The sequence below is a fragment of the Sebastes fasciatus genome, chromosome 4, assembly GCF_043250625.1.
Source record: "Sebastes fasciatus isolate fSebFas1 chromosome 4, fSebFas1.pri, whole genome shotgun sequence".
Classification (NCBI taxonomy): Eukaryota; Metazoa; Chordata; class Actinopteri; order Perciformes; family Sebastidae; genus Sebastes; species Sebastes fasciatus.
Window position 1 is genome coordinate 17,399,674 of NC_133798.1, and position 16,196 is coordinate 17,415,869.

At 42.7% G+C, this 16,196-nt stretch overlaps 1 protein-coding gene across 2 annotated transcripts in view; it reads right to left on the bottom strand.

The window, feature by feature from the left end:
• Positions 1-2,073: 2,073 nt before the first annotated feature.
• Positions 2,074-16,196, bottom strand: part of LOC141765972 (PDZ domain-containing RING finger protein 4-like) — a 144,662-nt gene continuing 130,539 nt past the window's right edge. For both annotated transcript variants that reach the window (XM_074632356.1, XM_074632357.1), the window contains 5 exons: positions 12,108-12,206; positions 8,890-8,952; positions 6,573-6,674; positions 5,515-5,643; positions 2,074-3,684 (listed from right to left, as the gene is read on the bottom strand). In XM_074632356.1, coding sequence (XP_074488457.1) covers positions 2,212-3,684; positions 5,515-5,643; positions 6,573-6,674; positions 8,890-8,952; positions 12,108-12,206 — 1,866 coding nt within the window. In that variant the 3' untranslated portion in view covers positions 2,074-2,211. The remainder of the gene's footprint in view (positions 3,685-5,514; positions 5,644-6,572; positions 6,675-8,889; positions 8,953-12,107; positions 12,207-16,196) is intronic.

Genomic DNA, 16,196 nt, shown 5'->3' on the forward strand with positions numbered 1-16,196 from the left:
GTTTAGTCTTTCAATGACCTTAAATGCTGTGTTCTGAGTCCTGCTCAGTGGCAATCATCCAAACACATGTTCAATGTGACCGCAAACATAATTCAGTAACTATATATTTTCCAGTTACTAAAAACTCAAATTATACAATGTATATGAATAAGGCTGAATAATAGCTCTCTGTTGCGCATAGATAGAGAGATATCCAGAGACGGTTTGTTTGTGTATGAAATCATCTTGCCACACAAATGTATCATCGATTCAGTTTTTGCTGTTAAGGCTATGCTGAGTAAAGGTGTATGTGGATGATGTAAAAATACTGGTATGTAAAAGCTATGAGCAGGTCCATCTGTTGTTGAATATGTAGAAAAAACTCAAAACATTAAGCAAAAATACTTTTACCCAAAGCTGCAAACTATACAAACAAAGCTGCAGCACTGAGTCAGAATATGTTGGACTCTTGGGATGTTTGTGTTCCTTTACACCAAAGAATCTCAAAAGTACAATATATATAGTATATAAATACGTGTCCACAAAGTTGTTTTTCCATTGACCTGTCAGTGTAGCAGCCTCTTAAAGGGATAGTTCGTTTTTTTTGAAGTGGGGTTGTATGAGGTACTTATCTATAGTTAGTGTATGACCTACAGTAGATGACGGCCCGCCCCCAGTTTGGAGAAGCAGACGAGTTACTGTAATGTACTGCTGTAGACGGCCCGGCAGCAAAATGTACTTTAGCCACCTGAAAGAAAGGCTCACCTAAAAAAATACCGTCATACAGCCCTTTCTGATGGGGAACTGAAGCCGTATCCATCTATGCTCCTATCAAAGCCACAAGACTCCAGTAAAATTACTGTTTTTTTCTATGGAGTCTGGCTGCTTTGGCGGAAGCATAGAGAACAGCTTCAGTTCCCTGTCGGAAACATAGACTGTATAGCTTTCGCATGGCAAGGTGAACCGGAAAATATATTCTAAATGTAGCGTACACTTAAACTGATTAATTTTTTGAGATGGGCCTTTCTTTTAGGTGGCTAAAACACATTTTGCTACTGGCCCCATTCACAGCAGTACATTCCCGTGCCGGTACTCCTGTCTGTTTCTCCAAACTGGGGCTTGCCGACCACCATCTACTGTAGGTAATACACCGACTATGAATAAGCACCTCATACAACCTCACTTCAAAACACCTGAACTATCCCTTTAAATATTGTTTCCTTGTTTGTAGCTTTGTAAAAGTGGCTCAAGTTCACAAATTACAGGAAAAGCAGAGTTTCACTGTAACATGAGGTATTGAACTTTTAAAAGATGCTTTTATAAAATTGCTGATAAAAATGATTTTAGCAAAAGTTATTTGAGTTGTTGACCAGAAACCTTTGCTCATATTAATAATTTACAACGTTCAGTAATCTAAAAACTTAAGTTTTTTTCCCCCCAAAAAGAGATATGGCAGTTTGTGGTGAAACAGAGGGGATTTTTTCACTTTCTGGTCATTGGATTTATTTCAAATTCATTACATTTTAGGGATTAAACACATTATTATTATCGTAGTATGCTCAATCTTTTATCAGAAGCGAGTGGAATGTAAGATATTTAGTCCCTTTTTAAAACTGAAATTAGCACCTTATTTTGAACTTTTTTTTTTTAAACGTACTTAAGCTATCGTCTTCTAATTTTCTGATATCTGTACTGTTGACTGTCAGATTTTGTGACTAGTTGGACTTCTAGTACATATCTAAGCACCAATAGTCTGAAAAATAATCTCAACAACCTGTCGACAACATTGAAAGTAGATCTGTAAATAAAAGGAGCATTACAAAAGTAAGAAAAAGGCAGGAGAACCCTCTGATTAATTTTGTGCTGCAATTGGCAAGTGTACATAATGCACAAAAGAAAAAACTTTTCTTAAGATGCTCATACAACCATTTTGAGTATATGGTTACAACATAAATATGAAAATAGAATTGAAAAGATAAAAATGTTTAGAGCGAAGTAATAAAATAATTATATAGTCATAATTTCATAGAAAAATGTTTTTTTCCGCGGAGTGATGTGAAAAACAATACTGAAAAACATGAAGAAAATGCCATGATACCACTGATAAATTCTTTACAAAATGCTTTTCGGGTTACAAAGTGTGAAAAATATTCCTATTGTCCTCATAAAAACGCCACATTGAACGAGGCAAGTATATTATACCGCATGGGGTAGAATGTGTGTGTGTTTTTTTTATACAGTAGTGACTGATAGGAAGGCGTTGTGCACCTTGGCTCCCTCAGGGGCCTTAGTACCATGAGTCATCAGCTCCTGGATGGTCATCCAGTTGTCCAGGATCTTCTTGTTACGTTTCTTCATCATCTTCTTCTGGCTGAGTTCGATAATGCTGACTTCCTTGCGACCCTCGCTGCTGCTCTGAGGGTTCTCCTTCAAGCTTTCCAGCCGACTACGCTGCATGAACTCTCGTCTCTTCCGCTGTTCTTTTGCTCTGACCAGGTGCTGCTTTCGTTCCTCTTTACTCCAGTACCTCCCCATCTTCATTTCACTCATTGCATCGTCATCAGTGGTCATTCCCCCACTGCGCTCTTCTTTAATCTTGAGGGCTCGCTCCCTCAGGATCTTGTCTCTCACAGGCCTCTTGGTGATGTAGCGTGTGCCGTCGCTGCGGATCTTGACCTTCCACTCCATCTTGGGCTCATTAATGGGCCCCTGAGGCTCTTTGCAGACACTGAGCAGGCTGAGCTGGCTCTGAGCATACTCCACAGCAGAGCGCTGCTGGATCAGCTGCATGTAGCTCTGGTAATGGCGGGCATGTGCTGGGATGTTGACCTGCCTCTGCTGGGAACTGTGGGATGGAGAGAAGTAAGGTATCTGGGAAGCAAGTGGCTGTAATTCCCCCTTGCTCTCCTCCTCAGCCTGAGTTGTCTGGTTCGACTCGGAGGGATTGCTGTGGTCAGGGCTGCTTCTTCTCCCTGGGACTGGAGCACGGCATGCTGAGATGGGGCTTGGGCTAAGGGAAGGACCACCGGCGAGGCCGCTGCAGAGGTTCCTCTGGTTGGTGAGGCTAACCATTCTCTGGAGCGAGTGCTCCGGGGAGCGGTCCATCGCCAGAGGGGTACTTCGTGAACTCTCCGCCGTGTTATAGGCACTGGAGCTGTCCTTGTCCGATTTCTCCAGCCTCTCATTAATGTCAACCAGCTTACCCCTTGTGGGATCACTTCGATGGAGGCTTTGGTTTTTGGTTGAGGGTGCAGAGTTGCCCGTGTTGGGAGACTGCTGCCCCTTACGAAGGTTATGGGCCTGCATGATGTTCTGACATTCTAGTTCGATGCTGCGCAGTTCCTCGTTGAGCATACGAAGTTCATGCTGCACGCCGCCCTGCTCCCCGATGCTGCACTCAATGGTGCTGCGGCGGCTGTAGAACAGGTCGTACTCACCGCTGTTACGTATCTGACACTTCAGCTCCAAGAGCTGCTGAAAACGATCACCGTCCGTCTCATCGTCGTCTTCATCCTCTTTGTCCTCCAGCCGCGTGGAGCCGGTGGTACGGTGTGTGTCCTGATTGTCTCTCAGGCACTGGGACAAACGTCTCTGGATGTGTGCCAGGACATTATGCTCTGAGCTCTCCATTCTGTCTTTTATACTCAGTACGCCATCCTTTTGATGGCGGAGTGTGGAGCAGGTGGGCTTGTCATCTTCTGCTCTCTGAAAAGAATACGATGAACAAGACCAGCATGAAATACTTTTTAAAAAAAATATATGGCACTTACAACACATGCAGAAATATGACACGCTTCTTTCGTTTATCGATCCACATAAGTATACATTTTTCTTATCATACTGACCTATGGCATTTGCTAGAAACTTGTAATGTTTATGTAATAGAGGGCGACCGATAGTGGATTTTTAAAGGTGCTAAATACGGGATTGGGAGCATTTCTATTGCCTCTCAATATGGTGACGGCAAGTCCGCGGCTCTCAGCTAACAGTGTAAACTATCTCACTCTTTTATGAGTGATTAAATGTTTAAAGGGGGACTAATCATTTAATTTTAAGTTCAATGTGCTTGTCATTTGTTTAAAGTTAAAAATGATAATATTTTGTTTTTGTTTTCTCTGTAGCTCTTACGATGTGTTCGCAGTGTGATAACAGCATGTGGTTGGAGAGAACGCCAAATTGGTAAGTTAAAGAATATGTTGAATGATTTATTTCCCTCCCTGTCTGCCTGATATTAATACGACTTGTCTGCTTTCTGTTAAACCAGCTGTTCCCCGGGACCGCAAAGCTTTGAGCACACATTTTCAAACCCTATCACTAGAATAATGCTTGAAGGTTTATTCACGGAGCGGAGAAATGCTTTCTGAATAGAATATCTCAGGCCTATTGATTATTTTATTATTATTTCATCTAAAACATAATTTAAAGTCTTCCGTGCAGGAGCACAAGGAGTGCCAGCACTCCCCTCCACTCCTGGTCTCAAAGTACGAGTACCATTTCATGGGGTCTTTAACAGTTGTTTAAATTATGAACAGAAGTTAATCACCTGCACACAGATACTTTTCACCAAAAGTGGCCCTCATTATGTGTTGGTCCCTGTGTGACTGGTGGTGGCTACACAGCCATCGGCTACTATCGGAGCCAGATCCACCGATAACGATAGTTTGTAAAACGTCCTATCGGCGCCATCGACCTCTAGTATGTAAGCCTGTTTTGATTATTATTATTTGCAAGTATGCTTTGAAATGTTTTAAGTTATTAAACATTTACAATATATGGAATCAACTCTGAATGGCACTCTGATGATTTTTCATAGTTTCCTGTTTTACCTTCCTTTATAGGGAATGAGGACAGAAAACAACATAAAGTCACCGACGTTTAAGAGTTCAAGAAGTGCAACCCTATTCTGCATTCTCCTGACGGATTACATATGCTGCTCTGTTATACAGCTCTGCTACTTCAGGGATTGTTTCCTCTCTGCCAGGTCTTTGAAGTTCCATTGATATGGATTTTTGTAGCATGCTATTCTCCCAACAAAACAGAATATTAAATTATGATTACTAATGTTTGGAATTTAAATGGTTCAACAGTCCCCTTACATAAATATTCATAATCATTATTTTTAGGGCCATCCCGAATATGATTTTTTTTGGGCTTCGGTAGTAATCAATTCAAAAGGGCAAAGCTAGTTTTCACTGTTTTGCAAAGACAATCATCCATCTCTGCCACCAGCTAGATCTGTAGTAATCTCAAGGTTCAGGTTAATATTGACAGTGAATAATGACCTAATACAGTCAGAGCACTTAGTGGTCAGTCTGATGTTCATAACACACTGGGGGCTACGGTCTGTAAATCAGGGGGGAAGATTACCTTAAATCTATTGCTTTCTGACTCTCTAGTTTTAAGGGGATTTACTGTTATTGAACAGAGTTAATAAAAAAGAAACAGACTTTCCAGAGTGTCTTAAACCCAGATACCAAAGCTTTGTTATTGACTCGCTAATCCAGTTACGCAAAGCATGTTTTGCTGCTGTCTGACCTGCTCATTCTCCTGCTCCTCCTGTAAGGCAGCCAATTCCATCTCCTCTCTCTGCTGCTCCTCCAACATTTCCATCTTCAGCTGCTCCAGGAACTCACTGTGCTCATCATCCAGCCAGGCCTCCTCCAGCTAAGCATGAATGAAGAAGGCAAGCATATGGAGAGAGAGAGAGAGAGAGCGAGAGCGAGAGCGAGAGCGAGAGCGAGAGCGAGAGAGAGAGAGAGAGAGAGAGAGAGAGAGAGAGAGAGAGAGAGAGAGAGAGAGAAAAAAGGGGCGAGTGTTATTTGTCAAGGCTTAAAGCTTGTGGCGACACGGTGTCTCAAAACAAATAGTTGGGTGTTCCAAATGGGTGCCCAAATGGGATTTTCTGAAAAAAACACCAGGCATGGTTTTGAAATAAGAAACCGCAAGCATTAATATGATGTGGTGTTAGAATGATATGCAGTTCCCTATATCTTAACCAACAAAACCACCCCTCATGTTTAAAACATGCATTCTGATCTTAAAATCAAGCCAATACAATTTAATGGACACAAGAGTGCCACCTTTGACCCATTTGCTCCACACCATCCATCATGTGTTTGTCTGCTCGATGTGAACCAAATGGGATCCATATCTGAAGACTTCAGATTTACTACTGAGAGACACATTTAATTACAAAGAGCCTACTATTGCTCCTGGCTCATCTGCACTGCGGCAGAGTCCTTTCACTTATTCGCCATCGGCCTTGGGCCTGAACTCACTCCACATTAGCATGCCATTAGCTTTTATGGCTTAGCGTTGGAAGTCAATTACAGTGGCGCTACATAAAAATAAAACATGATGAGGTGTCTCAGCGGTGGCTTCCACTAGGAGTGGTTGTGGCGGTGGGGAGGGTTGGCTACACCACACTGCTAAGGTTTACTCTGAGAAAATATAATGTAAATGAGAAACCTTCAGGGCTGTAATCTGGGAATTGCATACTTCCTTTGACCATGTTAGGCCCACAGTAGATGTTTTAGTCAGTGGCTGAAAGATGCAGTATGTCAGTGTGAGGTAACTGTGTGGTCATTTCTAACCTGCATCTCAGGTCTGGCAACCAGCAGTACGATGTTCCTACTCTCGTCGTTGGAGAGTGCAGCCATCGCTTCCTCTCTGTCTTGTATATCTTGGCCATTAATCTGAAGATGACAAACAAACATGATTAGCACACTCACTATTAAGTCAGACGCAAGCAAACAAACATGTATTGTATACACAACTGAAAATATTTGAACACAGGCACACACACACACACAGAGACTGAAGCCTGAAACTTCATTCTCTCCAAAACAAAAGCCCTTAAGAAAAACAAAGTACCACAATAAAAGTGGCACTGCACAATAATGCCTCTTTTTCCCGGGGAAATTGTGAACACTCTGTGATGCTCTCTAATATGAAGCAGGAAACCCAGCAGTGATTATGAATGGGACAGTGGCCGTGGGCCAACGGAGCTGTTGTGTTCACCAAAGTATCAGGCAGCGCACATGCATCTAGCCGTACAATTAACTGGCCACTGACAGGGGGCGTCCATCTTTTTGCGGGCAGAGTAATGGCCCTGTCACTGGTGGATAATAGTGCCAGAGTACTGGTCTGACTCACAAACACACACACGCTCCCTCTCCTGGCGCAAATCAGTCACACAACACATGGTAGACACTGGTAGACAATTAGAATTAAACCGCGCTTATGCATCCACCCCACGCACCAAATAATCATTTGCACAGACTATTTACTTCTGCTTTGGCTTTATTCCTGTTTCCCGCCTCATAATGGTCTATTGTACTGATTAAAAGACATTTTCTGCATAGCATACTACTGTGTTGTCTCAATTTAGAGATATTCACTGCTGTTTGTTAATTCACATTGCCTATTTGTGTCTAGTACACTACTTTCACTTGTTAATCTGCAGCTAAAGCTACATAAATCAATATTTTTCAGTTTAAAAAATGAATGTGTAATCTTTCAGATTACACATCATTTTATAATGACAAACCCACAGAGAGTCATCGCCGAGCTCTGCTGTGCCTTGTTTAGCTCATTGTTTCGGTTTTCTGAACCTGCAAACTCCACTCTCATCACCCATGTTTCCAGCAGCAGCTGGCAACTGTTTTCAGTGAAAATGCTCTGATAAACCTTGTAAGCCAGTGAACATAGTCAGCATCTACTGTAGCAAGCTGAAGTAGATATTTCCCTCAGGAGTTAGTGGTGACCAAAACAGAGCTAAAAGCTGCAGTCAGACACGTTGAGCAAATATGATAAAAGGTTATTTTTATAAAAGTGTCACTACATCCTGACAGTACTGCATGAGACAGATGATCTGTGAAAAAATAATGTGCCTCTGCCTCCCCCACGTGCTCCTAATGGCATTTGCAATTTTCTACCGCGCCCGAATCTAAAATACCAATCACAGCTGAGCCGGAGCCGGCCAGTCTCTGGGAAGCTGGTGAATTCCAACCAAACGGTCAAACGAGGCAGCGCTGATCAAATATGAATCAATATTCTGTTACTGTGATGCCTATTTCTCTCATCAAATGTTTTCACAAACATCTTGTAGTGTACTGTTTAGCTGTAAAATGAGAGTTTGTGACCCGGCTGCCATGTTGAGAGCAGTCAAGCCAAAACAAAGCACCGCCCACTGGCCAGAGCAAACTCTCATTTTTTTCACAGATTATCTGTCTCATGCACTACTGTTAAGCTATTTTTTTTTTAAAATCATATTTTCTCAAAGTGACAGACTGCAGCTTTAAAAGACAGTCACATTAGCATTTACTTGGAGCTGTGTGTTTAGCCACCTGATGATTATAATTCTAATATTCACCGTCTGCTGAATGTATAAATAGGCAATTGTTTGCCATAACTATTTAATAAGGTGATAATGTACTTGACATTACAATTAGAGGCCATTACTTGTCCAAACAAAAACAATAATTACCCAGCGAACCCACAGAGGCAACACTATACAGCCCTCAGCCAACAACTGCTGCTCCTCGTCGGTAGCAGAGTTCCTCTGAATCTCAGGCCTGAAGATGAAGCTGGGGGCTAATAACAGTCATAGCCTCTCAGCTATCCCACAGGAGGCAGTGAGCTGCAGCACAGCACCATCCTGAACCAGAACTCTTAAAAACCCCTGTTGGTGCTGAGTCGGTAACTAATACAGCCAGGGGGGCAGTTCTCCCCCTCTAAGAGTCACAGCGGGGGCGAGTTCCCCCTTTAATGTGCTGCCATTAAAAATGAATGGGCTCTCGTGCTGGGAGACAGTGGTTCGTTGCGACAAAAGAAAAGGGGGGTTTTATGTTGAATCTAATGAGAGCTGGTGTAGTGGGGGCCAGTGTGAGAGCGAGTGTGCTACTGTACCTGTAAAATGCGATCTCCCTCTCGGATGCGTCCATCTCTGGCAGCGATGCTGTTAGGACTGATCTGTGAAGGTGGAGGGAACAAAATAATGCCTTTTAAAACACTTTCAATCTTCATTCAAGTAAATCAAGGAGTGCCTGAAAATGTTTTAACTCATTATGTAGACATCAACCAGCTAGACATGTCTAGACCGTTATTAATAATGTGAGCAGCACACAATAGGTGTGCCAACATGGGGAAGACCTTAGATGTCAAACGGCTTTCCTGCGGCTGCCTGGTCAGTTTTCAAAGCCATTCTAACCCTGAGCATCACCTTCATCATCTAAGTCCTCAATCGTATCTTAGTTATCATATTCTGGCAGGTTTATATAGCACAAGCCTCTGAATATAGCATTTACAGCCTGTAACTCGGCCTCAATACATGATGCACCTGCTCCTCCTGTAACTAATGCCAGTGAACAAGGGGGCAGGACACTCTTTCATCGGCCAATCAATCGGTGTCTGGGGCCATTCGTTTCACTCTCTCCTAACAGCGGGGATTTCTGGAGATGGTGAGGTGCTGTGGCACTCCATCTTCATGATAGTCCACTCCTACACAGAGGAACACTCATTAAACTGGGAGGAAGGTCACTAGACAGGAATGGAGGGAGCACAGGATATTGAATGTAATCTTTCTGCAGTTATGGGGGGAGCACCCAAACCCTGAGTCGACTACAAGTGGAAACGGAAATATAGGAACCTATTTGTTGTTTAAGATATCATTAGCCGTGTTTCCATTCACATATTTTTATGTGCATTTTGTTGTATCGTATTAGAAAAGCTGTATGGAAAAGGCAAAATTCGATAAAATGTCCTCAGTTTTTGCCTTTGTCCAAAAAGACTTGATGCACTAAAAGAGATATGGACACACCTTTGCCAAATAAATTTGATGTAGCAAACATTTAACTCACATGACTGATCAGCCGATATTGACTCAAATAGCTCAATCTGATATCGGTGACAGTGGGTCTATTCAATTCTATGTTTATATACAATATAAACTGGAATTTTAATAATATTAATAATAAATAACAATTCACTACATTTTTATCTATGTATTTATTTGTTATATTTTGTTTTACAAAGTTAGGAAAGCGATGTTTAAGTCAAGCCTGATGTTTCCTTACACATAAAAGAATGATCCCATTCACTTCCATACAGTGAGGCATAAAGCTTATTAATTAAAGACCGGTGTCAGATCGGTAGTCGGCCGATACCCAAAGCCCAGGTATCGCTATCAGGACTGAAAAAGTTGGATTGGTGCATCCCTAGCTGTTTCCGTTGTTGGCATCTTCCGGGATATTCCCATAACGTGCGAATGCTTGTCTTCGTCTCCAGACAGTATGAAACATGGCCAATATTAGCTGACATAAAAGAACAATTAAAACTTGCCCAATTGAAACAAATTCCTGAAGACCTCTCTCCATTTTCTATCGTACATGGGTTAGATGGCCACGGTGACTTCTGTTTCCGGTTCCCAACCTCTTCTTCTTCTACTCTGTTTACTGGCGGATTACAGCCATGCATAGCCTATAGCGCCAACTTCTGACCAAACTGCGCTGTACTAGAGTTAATTCCTTCTAGTTGATGTAAACGCGCCTTATTTGCATTTTGCTAGTACGAGAAATGGCTGTGGTTACATTTTGGCCACACAGCAAGAAGGTCTTGGGTTTGACTCTCAGTTTTACTCCTTTCTGTTTGGTTTTCTGACTGTGTTTGAACAGTGGGAACTGAAAACTGATCTAGAGGATAACTAAAAACAAAGTGTATGGACTGACAGCTCAGAATTTCGCATCAGTGTGAATGAGTGTGTCTTTTTACACTATGCATGCAGGGATAGACTCCAGCCCCCCTGTACCCGTGAATAGAATTAAACAGGTATAGAAAATGGATGAACCTAAGGAAATGTACCTTTTCTGCTCTTGTTCTTCTGAATTATTTAACCACTGTACTGTGAGACACAATGGAAACAAAGGGGGAGTAAACTTAACTAACAACACAGAGTAAAAGACAATGTGGCCATTCATCAAGTGCTACAAAGCTGGGGAATTTAGCTTGTTGTAAAATGACCTTGCATTGTTCTTAACTCCATGTTGATGCAAGATCAGAGTAACACCTTCCCCAACACATCCTGTATACAGTGACATTCAGCCACCTCATCTAAATGCAGCACACACCTCTAAGCCCTACTTTTTTGCAGAACGAACGCTTAAGGATACTGCCAGGAGCCACAGTGATTTATATTCTGCTCAGTTCTCAGAGGGAACACCTTGCAGGGTCCGAGTCGACTTCAAACGAATCGGAGAGAAAGTTGAGCAGAATGGAATACAGTATTTTCTATGTTTCCAACAAGTGGGAGATAAATGGATGCAAGGGTCTTTTTGCTAACATGCATCTCACAGCTTGATTATTGGTGTAAGCTGTAGAGAAAGGACTGGGTGAACAACTCAGACGAGACCTGAAAGTGTTTGGCAAAGTCTGACTGCATGACTACACTGTCAGTTACCAATGTGAAATGACTGCCGAGACAGAAAAAAAAACAACTGTCCAATAATGTCATTTGTATCTGATGAAAGAGCTCAGATTTTAATTGCTACACCCAATAGAGAAATCTGCTTTGCTCACATGAATACTAAAGTAAATCATAAATTGGAAGATGAATATTAAATGTCACAATTGATTTAGTCTCGGAAATATAGCTTTCTCAGTTGTTTAGGCATTTTACCGAGGCACTCTGATCTAGCCATGATAATTGTCGGTTTCTACAACAGTGTATGATGTGTAAATGTGAGACTTCAAAGACCTGGAATATAAAGAACTCTGTAGAATATGCATATACCTTTTGCCTCAAGAGTATTCCTATTTTCATTTTTCAAACAGCTAGCAGTCCTTACTGTGGTGGTTGGCAAAAAGAAAAAGCTAGCAGGAGGTGGATACATTTATGTTGCATGTTTTTTTTACAGTATCTCCAGGAGCAAAGCAGAGCGGGGAAAGATAAAAGAGACAATTCTCTGTTTAGAGAGTTCTCAAATGAAAAACTTAAGTATGAAAAGTTAGTACTTCCTCATGGCAAACTAAGTTGGAAGTCGCAGCGCTCATGGTCTTATATAAAAGGAAATCAACCCTTTCAACACAAGTTATTCAAGTCTCTCATCTTGAAGGGGAAGTTATCTACTCACCTCACTGACATAGATGGCCACATCCTCCTCTTCATCTGTTCTGTAGCACAGAGTTAGCCCCAACTTCTCTTGGCTGTTGAGTCGACACAATTCCACTTCCTAGAAGTAGAGAAGACGAAAAATACAGAACATGTAAAAACAAGAGTCTACAGCCATGCATTGCAGGCACAGTGCTGCTGTGTGCTAAATGCTATCATTTTTTTTTTAAAAGTTATTTTTTTGGGGGTATTTTCCATTTTTTTTATGACAGGACAGTGGATAGAGTCTTGAAAGGGGGGAGAGAGAGAGTGGATGCGGAAAGGGCCACAGGCCGGATTCGAACCCGGGCCGCCGCAGTCAGGACCAAGCCTTAATACATGGACGCCCGCTCTACCAACTGAGCTAACCCAGGCGCCCTAAATGCTATCATTTTGCATGTTCAAGGAACAGTGTGTAACATTTAGGGGGATCTATTAGCATTGAATAAGCCCTTCATATCTACATAGGGGGCTGCATGGTGGTGCAGTGGTTAGCACTCGCCTCACAGCAAGAGGGTTGCAGGTTCGAATCCGACTTGGGGCACTTCTGTGTGGAGATTGCATGATCTCCCCTTATTAGTTTGGGTTTTCTCCGGGTTCTCCGGCTTCCTCCCACAGTCCAAAGACATGCAGGTTAATTGTTGACTCTAAATTGGTGTGAATGTGTGTAGACGTGAGGAGGTAGCCGGTCCTCTAGATGGAGTCCGCTATGTTGTTCCACCAGGTTTCTACAGCAGAACAGACAAACCAAACACTGGCTCTAGAGAGAGCCTTTAGCGTTTTTACCTTACCTGAAGACCACCATAGTTCTCAGACACCCTTGTGAAACTGTGGTAATGTGAGCCGCGGAGTGCAAAACCGTGGTACCGCCAGCCGCTGTCTGACTTCTGTTGCTCCTAAAGTAGTGTTACTATGGTAAGGATGGCCTCCCTTTCCAAGACATTACCAGTCTTGGGAAGGGAGGAGTGAGAAGAGAAGTTCTCAGTTGGTTGCACACCACTAGATGCCACCAAATTCTACACACTGTACCTTTAACGATAACGATGCCAACATGCTGATGTTTATCAGGTATAAAGTTTACCATGTTCAACATCTTACCTTAGCATGTTAGCATGCTATCATTTGCTAATTAGCATTAAAAAAGTACATGTGAAGCTGATGGGGATGTCATTAGTTGAATGTCTGAACCAAATTTCATAGCAATCCAACTAATAGTTGTTGAGACATTTCAGTCTGAACTAAAGATGTGTGCCACCGACCGACCGACCGACAGATGGACATTGCCGTCCCTGGAGCAAAGGCAATCACAAGATCCATTTAGTAGCTGACTTTTTGATAACATCACACAATCTTCTAACCTTGCACAACAGCTGGATTTTCGCAATGACACGAGATGACGCAAGAATTGCATTATCAAATGTCATACGAAAATCCATCTGATCAGGCTTCAAGTAATGCGTTTGTGTCCGGCTCGCCAGACAACGGACCAATCAGCGTCCTGTGAGAAGCTACTGCAGCTACGGGCGGGGCTTAGGTGAGAGAGACCTGAGACCTGGTGAAGAGGTTCCTTCCTCCTTCCGGCTCCTGAAGAGGTTAGCGTAGATGCTGCAATGGCATCAGTTATATCAGAACTGGAGAGTATTCATTGAAAGAAGAGCAAAGTACGGCACTGAGGGTCATGTTTTTGGCCTTCAGTTAGTTTCGCTTGACAGATACTTCATCCAATCACTTGCCAAGTATTGTTTTGAAAGTGCCTGCTGGAGTTCGTCAGTTGTTATGAAATTGTCGATCAAATTTAGATTTTTCTGAACAATTTAAGCCAATGTGGAAGAGAAATCCTCAAAGTACACAGAAAAAAAATGTATTACAAGTCCACAATGACTGCAGGTCTCCATCTCCATCTGCCGAGGAAGACCTAGTGATATGACTGAAAGCTCCAGAACAGCTACTAAACCAACTTTGTGGTGATATAGTTTTGCTGACATAGCGGACCTTTAATGAAGAAACAGAAACTGATCTGAGACTCCAAATATATTCTATACAATTACCATAAAACTCAAATCTTGATGCACGACAATGGCTACATAATGACTAAGTTTCTGCTCCGCTGAAGATCAAATAATGTTCTTCAAGTTTCAGCACAAAAACTGACTTGTTTTTGAGACGCTTATTGAGTCTGGATTGCCAACTCCCGTCTGAGGTTTTTGAGTCTGAAAGTGTTTGATCATGAAAGACATTCTCAGCTCGCAGAGTTTGATCGGTGGGGGCTTTGATAAATGCCAGAGGACCTCGAGTGTTTTTCTTTCAAGCCTTTGCCAAGTTGTAGAATATTAGACTATAAATAAACTATAATTATGCTAATGCTACCGGATATACATATTTGCTGCAGCACTAAAGCATTCCTCATCTTCCCTTGGGGAGAGATCAACAAACTATTGACTTACAAATCAGTGGTCGTCAAATTTCCCACGAGCCTCTTGGAACACAGCAGAAGTACCCCGGCGTCAACATGAATTTCTTCATTTAAGTTTCATAAATACAAACAGAAAGTGAGATTTGATTAACCACAGCTGGAATGAGAGTGAGTGGCGCAGTCCCACTTCATCTAAAGTATGTTGTGAATATGGAACCAAACACAACTTCCAAATTGCTCCCAAGCTTGCAGACAGTTAATGCACATAAACCACTTTGCACTCTCAGGTTTCCCACAACAGAGGTGCAGCCAAACACCAAACAGCACAAGCCTGTGCTCCATCTCTAAATGCTGAAACATATCAAGGGTGTTGGAGGGAATCGAGTGTGAAATGGCCTCTCCTCCCAAAGTCTTCATTAGAGCAGAAACACACCAAGTCTCAGCAGCAGGAGCGAGGTGGTTGAGTGGAGAGGAGGATGGAGGCGGCGGCGGCGAGGGCTCAGAGGGGCCCCACACAGAAACAGAGAGATTAATTTCCTCTGTGACAAGTGTGGGTTGGCTGGTTACACGTGTCAGATGTGGCGGGGCTTTGGGAATGGGACGAGGGGAGGGGGGCGAAGTCTGACCACGGCGAGATGAGGGGAAGACGGGGAAAAGGCCAATACCTCTGCCAGAGAGCCGCCACCTGCTGCCTCTGGCTACCCCTCCAAAGCTGTTTATGACCCCCCACTTCCTCCCACACACACAAACACATCTTTAGGCTCAATTCCCATTTCCTCCTCCTCCCCTGTCACTCTCCACTTCCCTGCTTCTCTCACACATTGACAGACCATTGAGGTGTTTTCAGACCAGGAAGCTGCTGCTGCTGGGCTACACACACACACACACACACACACACACACACCTCCATCCACACTCATACACTAAAAAGTCATTCCTGCAACCCTGTACAAATATTCAGCAGAGCACACACATTCACACAGAGAAAAAGAGCTGAAGAAAAACATCTTCTGAGCTTTGTCGTTTCATCTTTTCCCGACAGCCTCCACCTGACGGCGAGCTCAGATCTTTAATTGACTGTCTCAGAAGCGATGACAACTTCAAATCCCGGCTGATATGTAAAGATTCAACGTGAAAGAGGAGAGAAGCTTTGGTGCTGACTACCTGAACAAAGTGAGCTGCAAAAATCAGTCATTACCTTTATTAAAAATAGTACTAATGAGCTACCACCATTGTGTAGGGATATTATTAAAGCGGCACATCTGATGCAACGAAGCAGTCATGGAGGTAATAGGAGCTACGGAGACGGCGCACACCTTGCATGCTAATACGATGTGAGAAGTTGCGGGATATCTGTGGGAAATATTGAAATCACTAGCAATGTCTCGGAGACATCTGTCTAAAAATAAACCACACAAATTAATTGCTGAGACTGAGGCAAAGCAGAGGTGTGAGCAGGTACCACATCATCGCTATGTGGAACGAGCCTATAGTTGCTTCTGACTAATTAATGGCTAGATATAGTGCAGGAGACCTGTGGCTAAATGATCAGAGGAAATAGAACCCTGCGTGTGCTTATATATCTTCAGCACACATGTTTGACCCTTTTTCTTTACCAGATGTTCCTTTGCTTACTTGTTTTAAGACATATTGTGTAGA